Consider the following 17,049-nt stretch of genomic DNA (forward strand, 5'->3'; position numbering starts at 1 on the left):
CCAATTGCACGCTCCATCAAATCTTGAGAAATGTGTTGTGTAACAAAACTGCACATTTTAGAGTGGCCTTTTATTGTCCCCAGCACAATGTGCACCTGTGTAATGATCATGCTGTTTAATCAGCTTCTTGATATGCCACACCCGTCAGCTGGATGGATTATCTTGGCAAAGGAGAAATACTCACTAACAGGGATGTAAACAAATTTGTGCAAAACATTTGAGAGAAATAAGCTTTTTGTGCGTATGGAATGTTTCTGTGATCTTTTATTTCAGCTCATGAAACATGGGACCAACACTTTACATTATTTTTGTTCAGTATATGTAATGCATTGCAACATGCACTTTAAGGAAGTACCAGTGATACGCTCAATTCGGAAGTGGTCAGATGAAGTGGATGCTAAGCTACAGGACTTTTTTGCTAGCACAGACTGGAATATGTTCCGGGATTCATCCGATGGCATTGAGGAGTTTACCACATCTGTCACCGGCTTCATTAATAAGTGTATCGACGTCGTCATCCCCACAGTGCTCGTACATTTCCCAACCAGAAGCAACATCCGCACTGAGCTAAAGGCTAGAGCTTTCGCTTTCAAGATGCAGGACACTAACCTGAACACTTATAACAAATCCCACTACGCCCTCTGACGAACCATCAAACAGGCAAAGCATCAATACAGGACTATGATCGAATCCTATTACACCAGCTCTGACGCTCGTCAGATGTGGCAGGTCTAGCAAACTATCACTGTTTACAAAGGGAAACCCAGCCACAAGCTGCCCAGTGACACAAGCCTACCAGACGAGCTAAATTCCTTCTATGCTCGCTTCGAGGCAAGCAACACTGAACCATGGGTGAGAGCACCAGCTATTCCTGGACGACTGTGTGATCACGATCTCCGAAGCCAAAGTGAGTAAGACCTTTAAACAGGTTAACATTCACAAGACCGCAAGACCAGACGGATTACCAGGACTCCTACTCAGAGCATGAGCTGATCAGCTGTCAAGTGTCTTCACTGACATTTTCAACCTCTCCCTGACCCACTCTGTAACACCTACATGTTTCAACCAGACCAGCTCGCCCTGTAGCACTCACATCTGTTGCCATGAAATGCTTTGAAAGGCTGGTCATGGCTCACATCAACACAATCATCCTAGACACCTTGGACCCATTCCAATTTGCATACCACCCCAACAGATCCACAGATTACGCAATCTCTATTGCACTCCACACTGCCCTTTCTCACTTGGACAAAAGGAACACCTACGTGAGAATGCTGTTCATTGACTACAGATCAACGTTCAACATCATAGTGCCCTCAAAGCTCATCACTAAGCTAAGGTCCCTGGGACTGAACACCTCCCTCTGCAACTGGATCCTGGACTTCTTGACGGGATGCCACCAGGTGGTGAGGGTAGGCAACGACATATCCGCCACGCTGACTTTCAACCCAGGAGCCCCTCAGGGGTGTGTGCTTAGTCCCCTCCAGTACTCCCTGTTCACCCACGACTGCATGGCTGCACATGTCTCCAACACCATCATTAAGTTTGCAGATGACACGATGGTGGTAGGCCTGTTCACCTACTACGATGAGACAGCCTATAGGGAGGAAGTCAGTGACCTGGCAGTGTGGTGGCAGGACAACAACCTCTCCCTCAACGTCAGTAAGACAAAGGAGCTGATCGTTGACTACGGGAAACGGAGGGCCGAGCACGCCCCAATCACATCAACAGGGCTGTAGTGGAGTGGGTTGAGAGCTTCAAGTTCCTCGGTGTCCACATTACCAAGGAACAATCATGGTCCAAACACAGCAACACAATTCATGAAGAGGGCTTGACAACGACTCTTCCCCCTCAGGTTGCTGAAAAGATTTGGCACGAGCCCTCAGATCCTCAAAAAGTTTTACGGCTGCACCATCAGGAGCATCTTGACTGGCTGCATCACCACTTGGTGCTGCTTGGCATCGGACCACAAGACGCTACAGAGGGTAGTGTGTACAGCACAGCACTGGAGCCAAGCTCCCTGCCATCCAGGACCTCTATAACAGGCTGCGTCAGAGGAAGGCAAAAAAAGACAGTTCTCTTTGCTACTGCATGGCAAGTGGTATCAATGCACTAAATCTGGAACCAACAGGGCCCTGAACAGCTTCTACCCCCAAGTCATAAGACTTCTAAACAAGACTGCTAAATATATAATCAAATGGCTACCTGGACTACCTGCATTGACCCTTTTTTACACTAACTCTCTTGCGTTGACTCTATGCACACACACAGGACACTACACACACACCCACACATACTTACACTGACACACACACACACACACACACACACACACACACACACACACACACACACACACACACACACACACACACACACACACACACACACACACACACACACACACACACACACACACACACACACACACACACACACACACACACACACGGCCCTTGGATTGAGGTCTGGGCTTTGACTAGGCCAAACCACTCGAGTGTTGCTTTAGCAGTATGCTTAGGGTCATTGTCTGAAACTGGAAACACTTATCTCCCTCAGTAGCTTTAAGCACCAGCTGTCAGAGCAGCTCACAGATTACTGCACCTGTACATAGCCCATCTATAATTTAGCCCAAACAACTACCTCTTCCTCTACTGTATTTATTTATTTTGCTCCTTTGCACCCCATTATTTCTATTTCTACTTTGCACATTCTTCCACTGCAAATCTACCATTCCAGTGTTTTACTTGCTATATTGTATTTACCTCGCCACCATGGCCTTTTTTTGCCTTTACCTCCCTTTTCTCATCTCATTTGCTCACATTGTATATACAGTGGGGCAAAAAAGTATTTAGTCAGCCACCAATTGTGCAAGTTCTCCCACTTAAAAAGATGAGAGAGGCCTGTAATTTTCATCATAGGTAAAAAATGAGATTTGTTTTCTCCAGAAAATCACATTGTAGGATTTTTAATGAATTTATTTGCAAATTATGGTGGAAAATAAGTATTTGGTCAATAACAAAAGTTTATCTCAATACTTTGTTATATACCCTTTGTTGGCAATGACAGAGGTCAAACGTTTTCTGTAAGTCTATAGATTTGAGAGTGGTTGCATTTCTCCAGCTCCATCCCTCAGCTCTTTACTGAAACTGTGGCAGGGAATAATAGTGTAAGAGAGTAATAGTGTTAGTATGTGTTGTAATCCTCTAGTGAGTGAGGTACTTTTGTGCCATAAATATCAAGAAAAACGTCTGACGTCAAGAACAAAATTGTTAGTATTGCAAACAAAAAGAATAATAATGATACTGAAAGCAAAACATAAACCCAAAAGTATTGATAGCAAAACCAAATATTGCAAGGAAATAATTTCAAAATGTTTTTTTTTTTTTGTGTGAAACATTTATGATAAATAAAACGCCTCCCCCTTTGCTTTCGCTGCCTTTTTGGAACATTTATTCAAGCAACATACTGTAGCACCCTGCATCCCACTGCTAGTTTGCCTCTGAAGCCTCTGAAGCTAAGCAGGGATGGGATGGGAGACCAGACGTAGATTAAAAATAAACATGTTTAAACCAGATGTAAATAAACATGTCCGAAAACCAGATGTGTTTCTTTTCACATGTTATTTTGTAAGGGTACCACTACCCTAAAAACAAACTTAGATACATTCACACACTCAATCACTTTTATGGTAATGCATCCTCCATCTTTTCTAGTCTGACATAATGGTAAACAGAGAGACAAGAAGGGGCTGCGTTCTAGTAAGAGTGAACATCCAGAACAGAAGAATGAAGGCAAAGTCCCAAATGACACCCTATTCCCTATCTACTGTAGTGCACTACATTTGACCAGGGCTCATAGTGCACTATATAGGTGTAACAGTTCTGCTTTCCGTCCCTCTCCTCGCCCCTACCTGGGCTCGAACCAGGGACCCTCTGCACACATTGACAACAGTCACCCTCGAAGCACCGTTACCCATCGCTCCACAAAAGCCACGGCCCTTGCAGAGCAAGGTTTTTACCTTGTCAGCTCGGGGATTCAATCCAGCAACCTTTCGATTACTGGCCCAACACTCTAACCACTTGGCTACCTGCCGTCCCTGTATCCTCCGGCATCTCTTCTTTTTCTCTCCTCTTTCCCCTCTCGGCATCGACATGGCATTTCTGTCCTCTAACACGACTAGTGTGGAGAAAAACTGGGCCAGATTTCTGCTATGGTCGTCATTTCCGGCTCTTCACGTCTGGAGATTTGGAGATTTGGGAAGTGGTGCGGACGAGTTCTCGAAGTGTTTCTTGATGTGATAATGGAGTCGCAGGGAGTTATTGTCAGCCAGTCCCCATGCTTCCTATATATAGCAATCTGGTGTTCCTTATGGAACTTTTTGTGTGTTTTCAACAAAGGCCTCCTGAAGGTGCACCGGCAGCAGATACTTCGAAGCCTCCTGGTGCACACACAGCTGTGGCATGGACAAAACCAGTTCAACTCTGCCCAGAGTTGACAGCCAAGTGTAAATGTCTGCCGCGTGGTTAGGGGCCATTGATATTGTATATTTATCTAGTTGGCCACTAAAGCAAACACGTCCTTGAGTAAAGACATCCTACACAGACAGACATCAAGCCCAAAGTACCCATGGCCCCGAAAATGACCCCAAACACATATTTCTAGTGGCCTTTCTGCACCACAGTCACATGTCCTTTCTGCTAAAACATTTTATTAGGTGGCAGGTTTTTACATATCACGGCAGGAGTGGAATATATATATATCAATCAATCAATCAAATGTATTCATAAAGCCCATTTTACATCGGCAGTTTCAAGTGGTATTAGTTGTATGTACGGGGGTACACATGGAATACATCGTACAGTTGTCACAACGTGCATTTACAGTAACCTGGTCTGGACCCCGAAGGGCAAGCAGGAGCAGAGGCAGACGCACAGTGGCCAGACTATTTTGCTCCACGCTCAACTCTCCGGAACCTGGAAGTGTTTTAATAAACCTTTCAATGACTCGTTAGTACTTTGGCTCTAACAAAGTGATTGAACTCCAATTCCCATGAGCATCATTGTTGCTAATCACAGTAGCCATGGGTGGAATAGCAGGGCTGGTTTTAAGTGTTACAGAAACTTCCTGTTAGCAGTTCAGTTCCCCTGAACAGACTTCCAAACTCTAGTCGGTGTTGAGCAATAACCCAGATGGAGTGCAAACACACACACACTCTGGTCCTGCAGGCCTCGTTTACACACACACACACACACACACACACACACACACACACACACACACACACACACACACACACACACACACACACACACACACACACACACACACACACACACACACACACACACACACACACACACACACACACACACACACACACACACTCTCTGACCCTGCAGGCCTTGTTTACACACACGCACGCAAGCATGCACACACACACAAATGCACATACGCATGCAGTCATGCACACACAGGCACACACATACACACACACACACACACACACACACACACACACACACACACACACACACACACACACACACACACACACACACACACACACACACACACACACACACACACACACACACACACACACACACACACACACACACACGGGCCCTGTTCACTCACACACAACCTGCACTTGATGATCGAACAAAAGCAAGCAATCACAATTGAGTCTGGCGAGTGTGTGTGTGTGTGTGTGTTCACTTTTCGACAGGGAGCAACTAAACGGGTCTAGAAGGTAAAATGGTCCCCTGGAGAGTTTAGACAAATATCCTGTGAATTAGGGGAAACCTCAGTCAACCACTACTCATTATATGGCAAAGATTCATTGTTTCATAAATGTCTCCTCTCGCTTGGCCTGTGTTGGTAGACTGATCTGAATGACTGTGGGTTGGGAGGGAGCAACTGTGAATACAATTACTTGTTAGTTGATATTGTAGCAGCAGAGGTGGGTAGTTAGCTCTGATTATCACTGAACTGGCAACCCTGTACTCCCAAGATGGAGACAGAAACCATGCAATTGTACAATTGTAAACTCTCTGGAACGTGTTCAGTATCCTGACCAAGGGCTAACAATGCCAAACAAAGCTGTCTTACAAGATACTAAGTGTTACCAAGAAGCTAAGGACTCAAGCTGTACATACATGTTAGCTAAGATAGAAAGATAACACCGACAAGTGTAGCTGTATTGGGTCACCCAAAAATCTTTAACTAGCCAGATGGAAAGGGAAGGCCTCATACTTGCCCTTCTCAGGCATCCCCACAAGCTGGGCTTGGGCCATGCTGCTAAAAGGGTAAGAGATGGGAAAGGCAGACCAGACCAGGTCTTCAGTTGACATGGAGCACCCCCATGTATGAATTCCTCCAACATGTGTCTGGCTGGTTAAGGGATCGGTCACACTTTCTATGAGGCGCACACACATAACGGCGTAGTGTATTTATAATGATACTTATGATACACGTATAGTGCATTATAACACAGGGGATTGGAAAGGCAGACCTGGGCTGTGTTGACATGGAACTTTATGATTCCTTACCAACCGGTGTCTGGCTAGTCTAGTGGATCCTCTAGTGAAGCGAACCCTGTCCAACCGCAAACGCCACTTCCCCATCAACCTCTCCACACAAACCCTTGGCAATCTCACTCTGCTCCCTGGCCCCCTTCACTGGATGTGAATGGGCCCTGGGCGTAGTAATGTGAAAATTCACACTAACTCAGATCTATTGCTCCATCCCTCTTTTTTCTCAGCTCCTTTGGTTTTCTGACCGTGCCAGCTTTTCCCTGCAGATCGTAAAAGAAAAAAAAACATTCCTTTCATGTTTGTGGGAAAGCTGAGATTACTTGAGCCTCGGCTTTACTCCAGATCTGAGAAACAGATATCAAGTCAATGCTGGACATTTTTTTCCCCTTCTCTGTCTCCTTTCTCTCATGCCGTTGTCGAGGCCCCAGATCTCATTGTTGGTCTATGGAAGAGTTGTTTATCTCCTCTTCTAGACCTTGTTGGTATGAAATCTATGGAAAGAGGATCACGAGTGTGTGTGTTTGTACTGTACGTGCCTGCAAGTGTGTGGTTGTGCATGTGTGCACGTCAGCATGCGTACTGTATGTGTACAGTATACTGCATATGTGGAGTATATTATGGACTCCTATTTCAACCACAGTCCTACTATATTTTACGGGCTGACAGTCAGCTAGGGGTCTGTGCAGTCAGGCTACCCAAAGTCAGGAGATGAAATTGTACACGGATCAAAGTTTTATTTTCCTCTTTCCCTTTTCTCTACTGAACAAACACAGAGCTGCTGTGGTGGTGAATGATGACAGGCCCACTCAAATTACTGTTCAGGCATTCATATATCCAGGGGTGTTCTCTTTGGAAACAGTGATCCCTCTCTCTCGATCTCCCTCTCTTCTCCGGCGACCCCATGTTGTGGGTCAAAATAATACCGTGTCTCATACTGTCTCTTCCTAGAGAATGCCTCATCTCATCCTGGTTACTGTAAAGAATTTAAGAGGCAACAGCTGGCGCATTAGGGGACTAGAGCATTATCCCCTATACTAAATCATTAGAAATTATACCCCGTGTTGTTAAACACAGTACAAGTCCCTGTCTTGTCTTGCCTGGTGCACTGTCATCCAGTCAGTCTTCTCTGGAGCTTTAGGTATTAGATTAGTGGTTGGAATGGAAAGGAAATAAGATTGTTTGAAAGGGGACAAACTCAGTGCATGCGTTGAGCCACGCTTATTTGATCCATAGTTGTACCAAGATTGATCCCATTTCTATTCAGGTCTATTGAGAAAATGCGCTGAGATTCGAAGCATTATAAATTCCACAAAACATTTTCAAAGTCTCCAAATCGAAACTTTCAAATCAGAAATGTGTAACAACAGTGTTATTGGTAGTTGAATTGGTATTGAGGCATATTATGAGGACACCGTCTACCTGTGTCCTTTTTCCTTCCTCATCCCTCACGCCGATCTGATCCCTCCTCTCCTGTTGTCTCTTCTGACCCTTCTGACTCTATAGAGCACCAACCTCATCACAGGTCACACCAGGAGGGGGTCAGTGAAAGGGAAACTGAAAGGCGAGCTGGTGTGTGTGTGTGTGCCTGCGTGCGCTTGATGTCAGGGGGTGGGGGTTGGTTGTAGCTTAGCTGATACAGATACAGTGGTCTGGTGTAGAGGGGGTTGAGAGGGATAGAGAGGGATTTTGTTTGGTTGAGATTTGAGATAAAGTGTTAGAGCAGTGTATGTGTGTGTTTTGCTTGAGTGTGCATTTCTCCTAAGGGAGTCATGACTAAACCTGTGTGCCTTGCTACCACGTTGAAAGATAACACCATAACAAAGCACTACCTGTCCACATAACATCAGAGGCCACTTGTGTGTAAAACGGATTTGTTGTGGTTCATAGAGATGGCAAGATGGCGCCGATAGAGATGGAAGCTTCGCTTCAAGTCCTTAGGAAACTGTGCAGTATTTTGTTTTTTTAATGTATTATTTCTTACATTGTTAGCCCAGAAAACCTTAAGTGTTATTACATACAGCCGGGAAGAACTATTGGATATCAGAGAGACGTCAGCTTACCAGGAAACCAGCACACACGACCAGGAATACGACTTTCCCAAAGCGTATCCTTTGTCTGCACCTCCCAGGGCATTTGAATTGATTCCAGAGGCCGACTCAAAACAACGCAGTCGGAGGAGAGGGTGCCGGAGCGGTCTTCTAGGCTTCGGATGTGCGCACACCACCCACCGCTTCCGAGTATATTACTCGCTAATGTCCAATCCCTAGTTAACAAAGTCAACGAAATTAGGGCAAGAGTTGCTTTCCAAAGAGATATCCGCGATTGTAACATACTCTGTTTCACAGAGACATGGCTAGCTGGGGACATGCTGTCGGAATCCGTATAGCCAACGGGATTTTCAGTGCATCGCGCCGACAGGAACAAACATCGCTCTGTTAAGAAGATGGACGGGGGTGTATGTTTCTTGATTAACGATTCATGGTGTAATCGTAACAACATACAAGACCTCAAGTCCTTTTGTTCACCTGACCTAGAATTCCTCACAATCAAATGCCGACCGTATTATCTCCCAAGGGAACTATCCTCGGTTATTGTCACAGCCGTGTGTATCCCCCCCGCAAGCGGATACCAAGACGGCCATCAAGGCTGTCTTGGTATCTTTATGCACACTGAAAACCATATATCCTGAGGCTGCATTTATTGTAGCTAGGGATTTTAACTAAGCTAATCTGAGAACAAGGCTACCTCAAGTCTATCAGCATATCGATTGCAGTACACGAGCGAGTAACACACTCGACCACTGCTACTCTAACTTCCGCGATGCATACAAGGCCCTCCCCCACCTTCCTTTTGGCAAATCTGACCATGACTACATCTTGTTGCATGACTACATCTCCTATAGGCAGAAACTAAAACAGGAAGCGCCTGTGCTTAGGTCTATCTAACGCTGGTCTGGCCAATCAGATTCCACGCTTTAAGATTGCTTCGATCACGTGGACTTGGATATGTTCCGGGTAGCCTCAGACAACAACATTGACATATACGCTGACTCAGTGAGCAAGTTTATAAGGAAGTGTATAGGAGATGTTGTACCTACTGTGACTATTAAAACCTTCCCTAATCAGAAACCGTGGATTGATGGCAGCATTCGCGCAAAACTGAAAGCACGTACCACTGCATTTAATCATTGCAAGGCGACTGGAAACATGACCAAATACAAACAGTGTAGCTATTCCCTCTGCAAGGCAATCAAACAAGCAAAGTGTCAGTGTAGAGACAAAGTGGAATCGCAAATCAACGGCTCAAACACGAGACGTATGTTGCAGGGTCTACAGACAATCACGGATTACAAAAAGAAAACCAGCCCCATCGCGAACATTGACGCCTTGCTCCCAGACAAATTAAACAACTTCTTTGCATTCTCTGGGGACAATACAGTGCCACCGACACAGCACGCTACCAAAGACTGTGGGCTCTCCTTCTCCATGGCTGACGTGAGTAAAACATTTAAACGTGTTAACCCTCGCAAGGCTGCATCCCTAGCAGCATCCTCAGAGCATGCGCAGACCAGCTGGCTGGTGTGTTTACAGACATATTCAATCAATCCCTATTCCAGTCTGCTGTCCCCACATGATTCAAGATGGCCACCATTGATCCTGTTCCCAAGAAAGCTAAGGTAACTGAACAAAATGACTATCGCCCTGTAGCACTCACTTCTGTCATCATGAAGTGCTTTGAGAGACTAGTCCAGGATCCTATCACCACCACCCTACCTGTTATCCTAGACCCACTTAAATTTGCTTACAGCCCCAATAGGTCCACAGATGATGCAATCGCCATCACACTGCCCTATTCCATATGGACAAGAGGAATACCTATGTAAGAATGTTGTTCATTGACTACAGCTCAGTATTCAACACCATAGTACCCTCCAAACTCATCATTAAGCTTGAGACCCTGGGTCTTGACCCCGCCCTGTGCAACTGGGTCCTGGACTTCCTGACGGGCCGCCCCCAGGTGGTGAAGGTATGAAACAACATCTCCACTCCGCTGATCCTCAACACTGAGGCCCCACAAGGGTGCGTTCTCAGCCCTTTCCTGTACGCCCTGTTCACTCATGACTAAGTGGCCACGCATGCCTCCAACTCAATCATCAAGTTTGCAGACGACACTACAGTGGTAGGCTTGATTATCAACAATGACGAGACAGCCTACAGGGAGGAGGTGAGGGCCCTCGGAGTGGGGTGTCAGGAAAATAACCTCTCACTCAATGTCAGCAAAACAAAAGAGATGATCGTGGACTTCAGGAAACAGCAAAGGGAGCACCCCCCTATCCACATCGACGGGACAGCAGTGTAGAAGGTGGAATGTTTTAAGTTCCTCTGTGTACACATCACCGACAAACTGAAAATGGTCCACCCACCTCAGGAGGCTGAAACAATTTGGCTTGTCACCAAAACCCTCACAAATTTTTACAGGTGCACAATTGAGAGCATCCTGTCGGGCTGTATCACCGCCTGGTACGGCAACTGCACCACTCACAACCGCAGGGCTCTCCAGAGGGTGGTACGGTCTGCACAACGCATCTTCGGGGGCAAACTACCTGCCCTCCAGGACACCTATAACACCCGATGTCACAGGAAGGCAAAAAAAGATCTCAAGGACATCAGATTGCTAAACAGCCATCACTAGCACAGAGAGGCGACTGCCTACCTACAGACTTGATATCATTGGCCACTTTAATAAATGGAACCCTAGTCACTTTAATAATGCCACTTTAAGAATGTTTACATATCTCCCATTACTCATCTCATATGTGTATACTGTATACTGTATCCTTCACTATCTATTCTTTACTATCTATTGCATCTTAGCCGCTCTGTCACTGCTCATCCATATATTATATACTTATATATTCGCATCCCATTCCTTTACTAGATTGTGTCTGTTTTAGGTTTTGTTGTGGAATTTGTTAGATATCAGGTTTTGTTGTGGAATTGTTAGATAGTGTATTACCTGTTACATACTGCTGCACTGTCGGACCTGGAAGCATAAGCATATCTCTACACTCGCAATAACATCTGCTAACCATGTGTATGTGACCAATAACATCTGATTTGAGAACAACATGTCACAATGTGGGCCAACTCCAAGTCGGCCAACCACCAACCCCCAACACTAAGGTGTACCAGTTTGTTTCAAGACAGAGGGTAACATTAAAAAACAACTGCAATGAAACCTACATTTCTATCTAGTTATCAGGGTTCCTTATAAAAGTGGAACGCACGGAGAGTCAGGTCAGGGATTCTTTAGTGCTGTGGTAACCATGATAGTGCCTGAATACATGTGTACGCACCACAGCTTTCTTAGAATACGGAGAATCAACACAGATCGAAGAGATTGAGGCCATGGCTGTGTCCCAAATGGCACCCTATTCCCTTGCCAGTGCATAATAAACCATGGTTGTGTCCCGTAGGGTTTTGGTCAAAGGTAGTGCACTATATAGGGATTATGGTGCTATTTGGGATGCAGAAAGATAATCAACCCAGATTGAGCAGATTGAAGCCAGATAATAAACCAAGTCAGCTACTGTAACATTACTGTGACTCAGAGGTGATGACTCTATCGCATATGGAGCGTAGATTTTCCATTTCCCCTCCATCCATTCGTACAACTCTATCCAGCACCGTTACCCTAATATTTCACTTATTTTCTCCTCTTTTCAGGGGGGCTTAATGAGAATAACAGCCACACGGTTTGTTTGACTGGGGCCTGGAGGTATTTTGTTTTTGCACAGGCTGGAAGATCTCCGGTTGGTCGCCTCAACAGACGGACAGACACTCAATGGGAAAGAGGTCTTCCTAAACCTCAATCCTAGTTCAATAAAGGTGAAGACACTCACCACAGTGAAGACCTTGCCGTCCTGGGCTGTGGGGATGAGCACCATCTGAGGCGGGGAAGCCGAGTGAAGGTAGAAGCCCTGGGCCACCACAGTGCTGCCTCCGCTATTGGGGACACAGAGAGAGTAGCCATGAATAAAGACACAGTGTGATCTCCATGGAGAAAATGGCTGTTCGTGATTAGTCACTCGCGTGCCGTATTCAAGGGATTGTTAAATAAACGTCAACTGTCCTGCAAAAATCATCACCTCTTGAAGAACATAGGCATAATTACAAATGCATTATTATTCCATGCAGAACAATTGCGCACATTTAGCTCTATCATCAGAGTCGTACAGCAAGTAACTGCATGCTTTCAGTGATCATTAAAAATCTATTCATCCAGTAATATTGGCCACCATTAATTGGATATTTGAGTGATACACAGTCAAGTGAAAGTGAACTACTGTATAAGTGACAAGTAGGCTATGAGTGGTTTACGTTCATTTCCCATCCTTTGTGAGATCTGCCTGTCAAGCAGCAGAAGGGCGTATCTGACGATATAAACTGTAAAGGTTGGCTAAACATAGACGTAAGTAGACCTAATGTACTCCCCCCCCCCCCCCCCCCAACCAACGTAGGCCTTCCTAGCGAAGTTCGCTAACACGATCCCCTTTTCAACGTTGTTTTCAAGAGGGTTTAATCACGATTGCTGCTGACAGACATGATAGGCTCCATTTATTGATGGACCACGTCAAATTGGCTAGCTAGCTAATAACAGTTAACAAAGCTCGAAGGCTACATCCAAATATCGTTTGATTTGCTTGCCATCTATAGAGGCGAGGACGGTAATCCGACTGGCAATGTTACTAAGTCAAAGAAATGCCGATGTCAAGCTCTTTACAAAAGTCTAATCTCTGAGGGAGCCAAATGACACATGTTGTTCGCTTAGCTAGCTACATGCCAAATCGATAGGCTACCCTCACCCATCTGAAAATACATGCTCAATCAATGCTTTCTGGTCATAAAAAGCCTGCAGTTACTTGCTGTATAACTCTGATGATTGATGTGGAATAATCGGGAAAGGTGTAGTTCTGACTATGCTCTTCGAGAGGTGATGACATTCCAACCAAATAGTTACAACATTTATTTAACAATCCCTTGAAAACGGCACATGGTTGCCAATGGTTTTAGCGGAGCTGGGGGTCTCCTTGCCCACCAGCAGCCGAATAGATTTGTATTTCATGTGTCCCTCTTCACCCACTTATCCTTTATGAATGTCTCTCTCTCTTTCTCTTCTCCTCTATATACCCCACACGGCTACTCGTTCTTTCTCTCTGGGACTTCTCTGTTTCCATAAACTCCCCCCCTACAATCTCTCATTCCCTCTCTGACACCTGTATCCTATGGAACCTCTTCCTATGGATAAAAAAAATAGCTATATCTCTTTCCCTAGCTGCCTCTGTCGACACCTACTTATTACCCCTGCTCTTGCTCTGCGGCCTGCCTTCCTCCTTACTAACGGACGAACTAGCAAACTAATATCGAGTACCTGATGAAGGATCGTGTGGGCTGGATGCTGGAGATGAGAGGGTCCTCGTTGTAGGCGAAGAGTACAGGAGCCTCTCGGACCACAGAGTCCACCCTCACATACACCGCCTGGAGGGACGGGGCCGACTGGGGAGGGGTTTTGCACATCACCATGGTAACTGACACACTGGCAAAAGAGACAAAATACACACCGGCATATTCGTGAGAGTACACACACACAACACAATTCCTCACATTTGGATAATAACCCAAACCTGTTAAATACAGTGTATATTTGTCCGCATGTACACACACACAAGCATTTTTACTCGAAGCAGAGACATGATGTTACTCACCTCAGGATCTCACAGGTTGCGTTCCCAACAGTGACCTGTCTGGTGTTGCCACTGTCTAAGAAAGAGCCTCTGATGGTGAGCACGGTGCCTCCTGACTTAGGACCGAATGCAGGGAAGATCTCCCTGATTACTGGGTTCTGAGCGAGACGGGAGGGGAGTAGAAACCACTTCAAACCCAACAACAACCACAATTACAGTTCATTTGCAAATCAGTCAGTTACTGCAAGTAATCAATCTGTCCATCCATCTGACACACTGTACCTACAGTGTCTATGACAGTGGGCACCAACTGTAGTCGTGGAGAGCTAGAGAGAGAACCAACGCTTGCATTTTTAGCTCTCCAGGACCAGGGTTAATGACTGCTGTCTACTGAGTTCACATTGTGATTGTGAGTGGAGACCGCATTCAGTTCTTACCACAAAGGTGAATCCCTGTGTTTGGGACATCTCCTTGCCACTGTGGACCTTCACCACACTACTAGCCAGAGACGAGTTCACAGGAGACGCCGGAACACACACCAACCTACACACACAGAGACGTGTACACACACACACGATTCAATAAAACATGATTTATCCCGCAAGAGAGGCACAAGGACACCAACAACAAACATTGTGTGCTCACTCTTGTTGGGGTAAACAAGCAGTTAACCTAATTTGATGATGACTTTACTACGCTGCAGAAAAGCACAAAGAGGCCATCTTTCGGGGGTTCAATCTTCTACACAATGAGTTGACTATAAGAGGGGGGGGATGTTTGGTAACATGGGCTTTTGAGTTAAACGCTGTTGTCTGGCATGGCCTCTTGGATTGGAAAGAGTGAAATTCTGTACGCAGCCATTCTCCCACCAATTTAACACTTAGTGAAGTCATGAGCAGAATGCAATGCAATGTGGGAATGCGCTCCGGCACTTGGAGTCCTCATTCTATGGTGCCATTTCCTTAACAATCTTCATTCAACTGTTTACCCTCACCCTTATCCCAACGCATGATTTAACAGTACACACACAAACACAACACCACACCACCCACCCACTGACTCATCCACAAGCATGCATGCACTACCCCCCCCCCCCCCTCCCCGCCTACACACACACCCCAATCCCCGTCCGTCCTCCCTCACCTGTTGCTGTTGCTCTCTCGTTTCAGTAGTTTACAGGGTGCTCCGGCCACGTCCAGGCTGATGAGCGTGTGGTCAAACCTCTCCGTCTTGTTGAAGCCAAAGTTCCTCCCACACACCGTCACCTTGGTGCTCCCTCCCAGGGGGCCGTTGGCTGGGGAGATCTACACAAACACAATAACAACCCAAGGACAACCTTTAAACATCCTTCAAACAACCTCCAAACAATCAGATGACAAAGAAAGAGAAAACCCTCTACTTCTAGATCCAGGTGCTGGTTTTAGCAGAGACAACTGGTATCCAAAAACAAGTGTAAAAACCACACACTAGAAACGACAAGCGACCAGGCAGACAACCTTTAAACAACAATGGAGGAGTCGCTTACAAGCTCTCCAGTAAAAACATGACTAGCTTGTTCACAGCCAAATCCCACTGTGTCACTGGGTAATGTATCCAGGTTACTAGTGGGAGCTTTGTTTCCATACTTACCAAAAGGGTATATGGCATATAGTATACTGTACAATTAGCTACAGGTAACTGCCAAAATAATTTAAAAAATTTGAGTAAATGAGGGATACAGAGTATATTGAAAGTAGGTGCTTCCACACAGGTGTGGTTCCTGAGTTAATTAAGCAAGTAACATCCCATAATGCTTAGGGTCATGTCTTAAAAAACGCTGCGTAGGCCATTATTTGGGGCATTATTTTGGCTACCATGGCTATGCCCCCATAGGATGACAATGCGCCCCTCCACACAGGGTCACTGAATGGTTTGATGTGCATGAAAACGATGTGAACCATATGCCAAGGCTGTCTCAGTCACCAGATCTCAACCAAATTGAACACTTAAAGATTCCGAAGCGGTGCCTCAGACAGCGTTTTCTACCACCATCAACAAAACACCAAATTATGGAATTTATTATTGAAGAATGGTGTTGCATCCCTCCAATAGAGTTCCAGACACTTGTAGAATCAATGCCAAGGTGCATTGAAGCTGTTTTGGCTTGTAGTGGCCCAATGCCCTATTAAGACACTTTATGTTGGTGTTTCCTTTATTTTGGCAGTTACCTGTATGGCCTCAGATGACACTAGACACTAGCAGCTTGTCTTTGTTTATGTAGACACTCTCACAATAAAGACCAAAACAACAACAATAGTCCCAGTGTTTTGGTCAGAGGGAGTGACATAGGGGGTGTTGTGAAATGTTGTGCTTGTGGACAACAAAGCTTTTTTTAACTTGAACTGGCTAGTTACCGTGGTGATGACGGGAGGGCAGGAGTCCTGGGTCCAGAGGGACGCTGGGTGACACTGGGCTGCCCTGGTGCAGCGGCCGTCACACCAGCCACATCCCATAAAACCTGGCGCCAGCAGGCAGGAACTACACATCCACTGTTGCTCACAGCCAGGACCAATCAGAGGGACCTTGGTGATCTGTGGGTTTGATTCCTGCATTGGTCACATAACTATATGACACTTTGGATAAAAGCATCTGCTAAGCTAAAATACCATATCATTACTATTATAATATTATATAGTTATGCATTACTTCATTGTAAAAACATCATACTGTACAGTGCCTTCAGGAACTATTCATACCCTTGACTTATTCCACACTTTGTTGTGTTAC

At 45.5% G+C, this 17,049-nt stretch overlaps 1 protein-coding gene across 1 annotated transcript in view; it reads right to left on the bottom strand.

Moving 5' to 3' along the window:
• LOC139540294 (hepatocyte growth factor receptor-like) overlaps window positions 1-17,049 on the bottom strand; it is a 73,510-nt gene that overhangs the window by 23,763 nt on the left and 32,698 nt on the right. Inside the window, exons 5-10 of the mRNA XM_071344035.1 lie at window positions 16,677-16,853; window positions 15,427-15,587; window positions 14,721-14,826; window positions 14,305-14,441; window positions 13,971-14,135; window positions 12,442-12,544 (exon numbers count right to left, since the gene is read on the bottom strand). Of these exons, the coding sequence (XP_071200136.1) occupies window positions 12,442-12,544; window positions 13,971-14,135; window positions 14,305-14,441; window positions 14,721-14,826; window positions 15,427-15,587; window positions 16,677-16,853 (849 nt within the window). The remainder of the gene's footprint in view (window positions 1-12,441; window positions 12,545-13,970; window positions 14,136-14,304; window positions 14,442-14,720; window positions 14,827-15,426; window positions 15,588-16,676; window positions 16,854-17,049) is intronic.

This window comes from Salvelinus alpinus, chromosome 15, assembly GCF_045679555.1.
Source record: "Salvelinus alpinus chromosome 15, SLU_Salpinus.1, whole genome shotgun sequence".
Taxonomy (NCBI): Eukaryota; Metazoa; Chordata; class Actinopteri; order Salmoniformes; family Salmonidae; genus Salvelinus; species Salvelinus alpinus.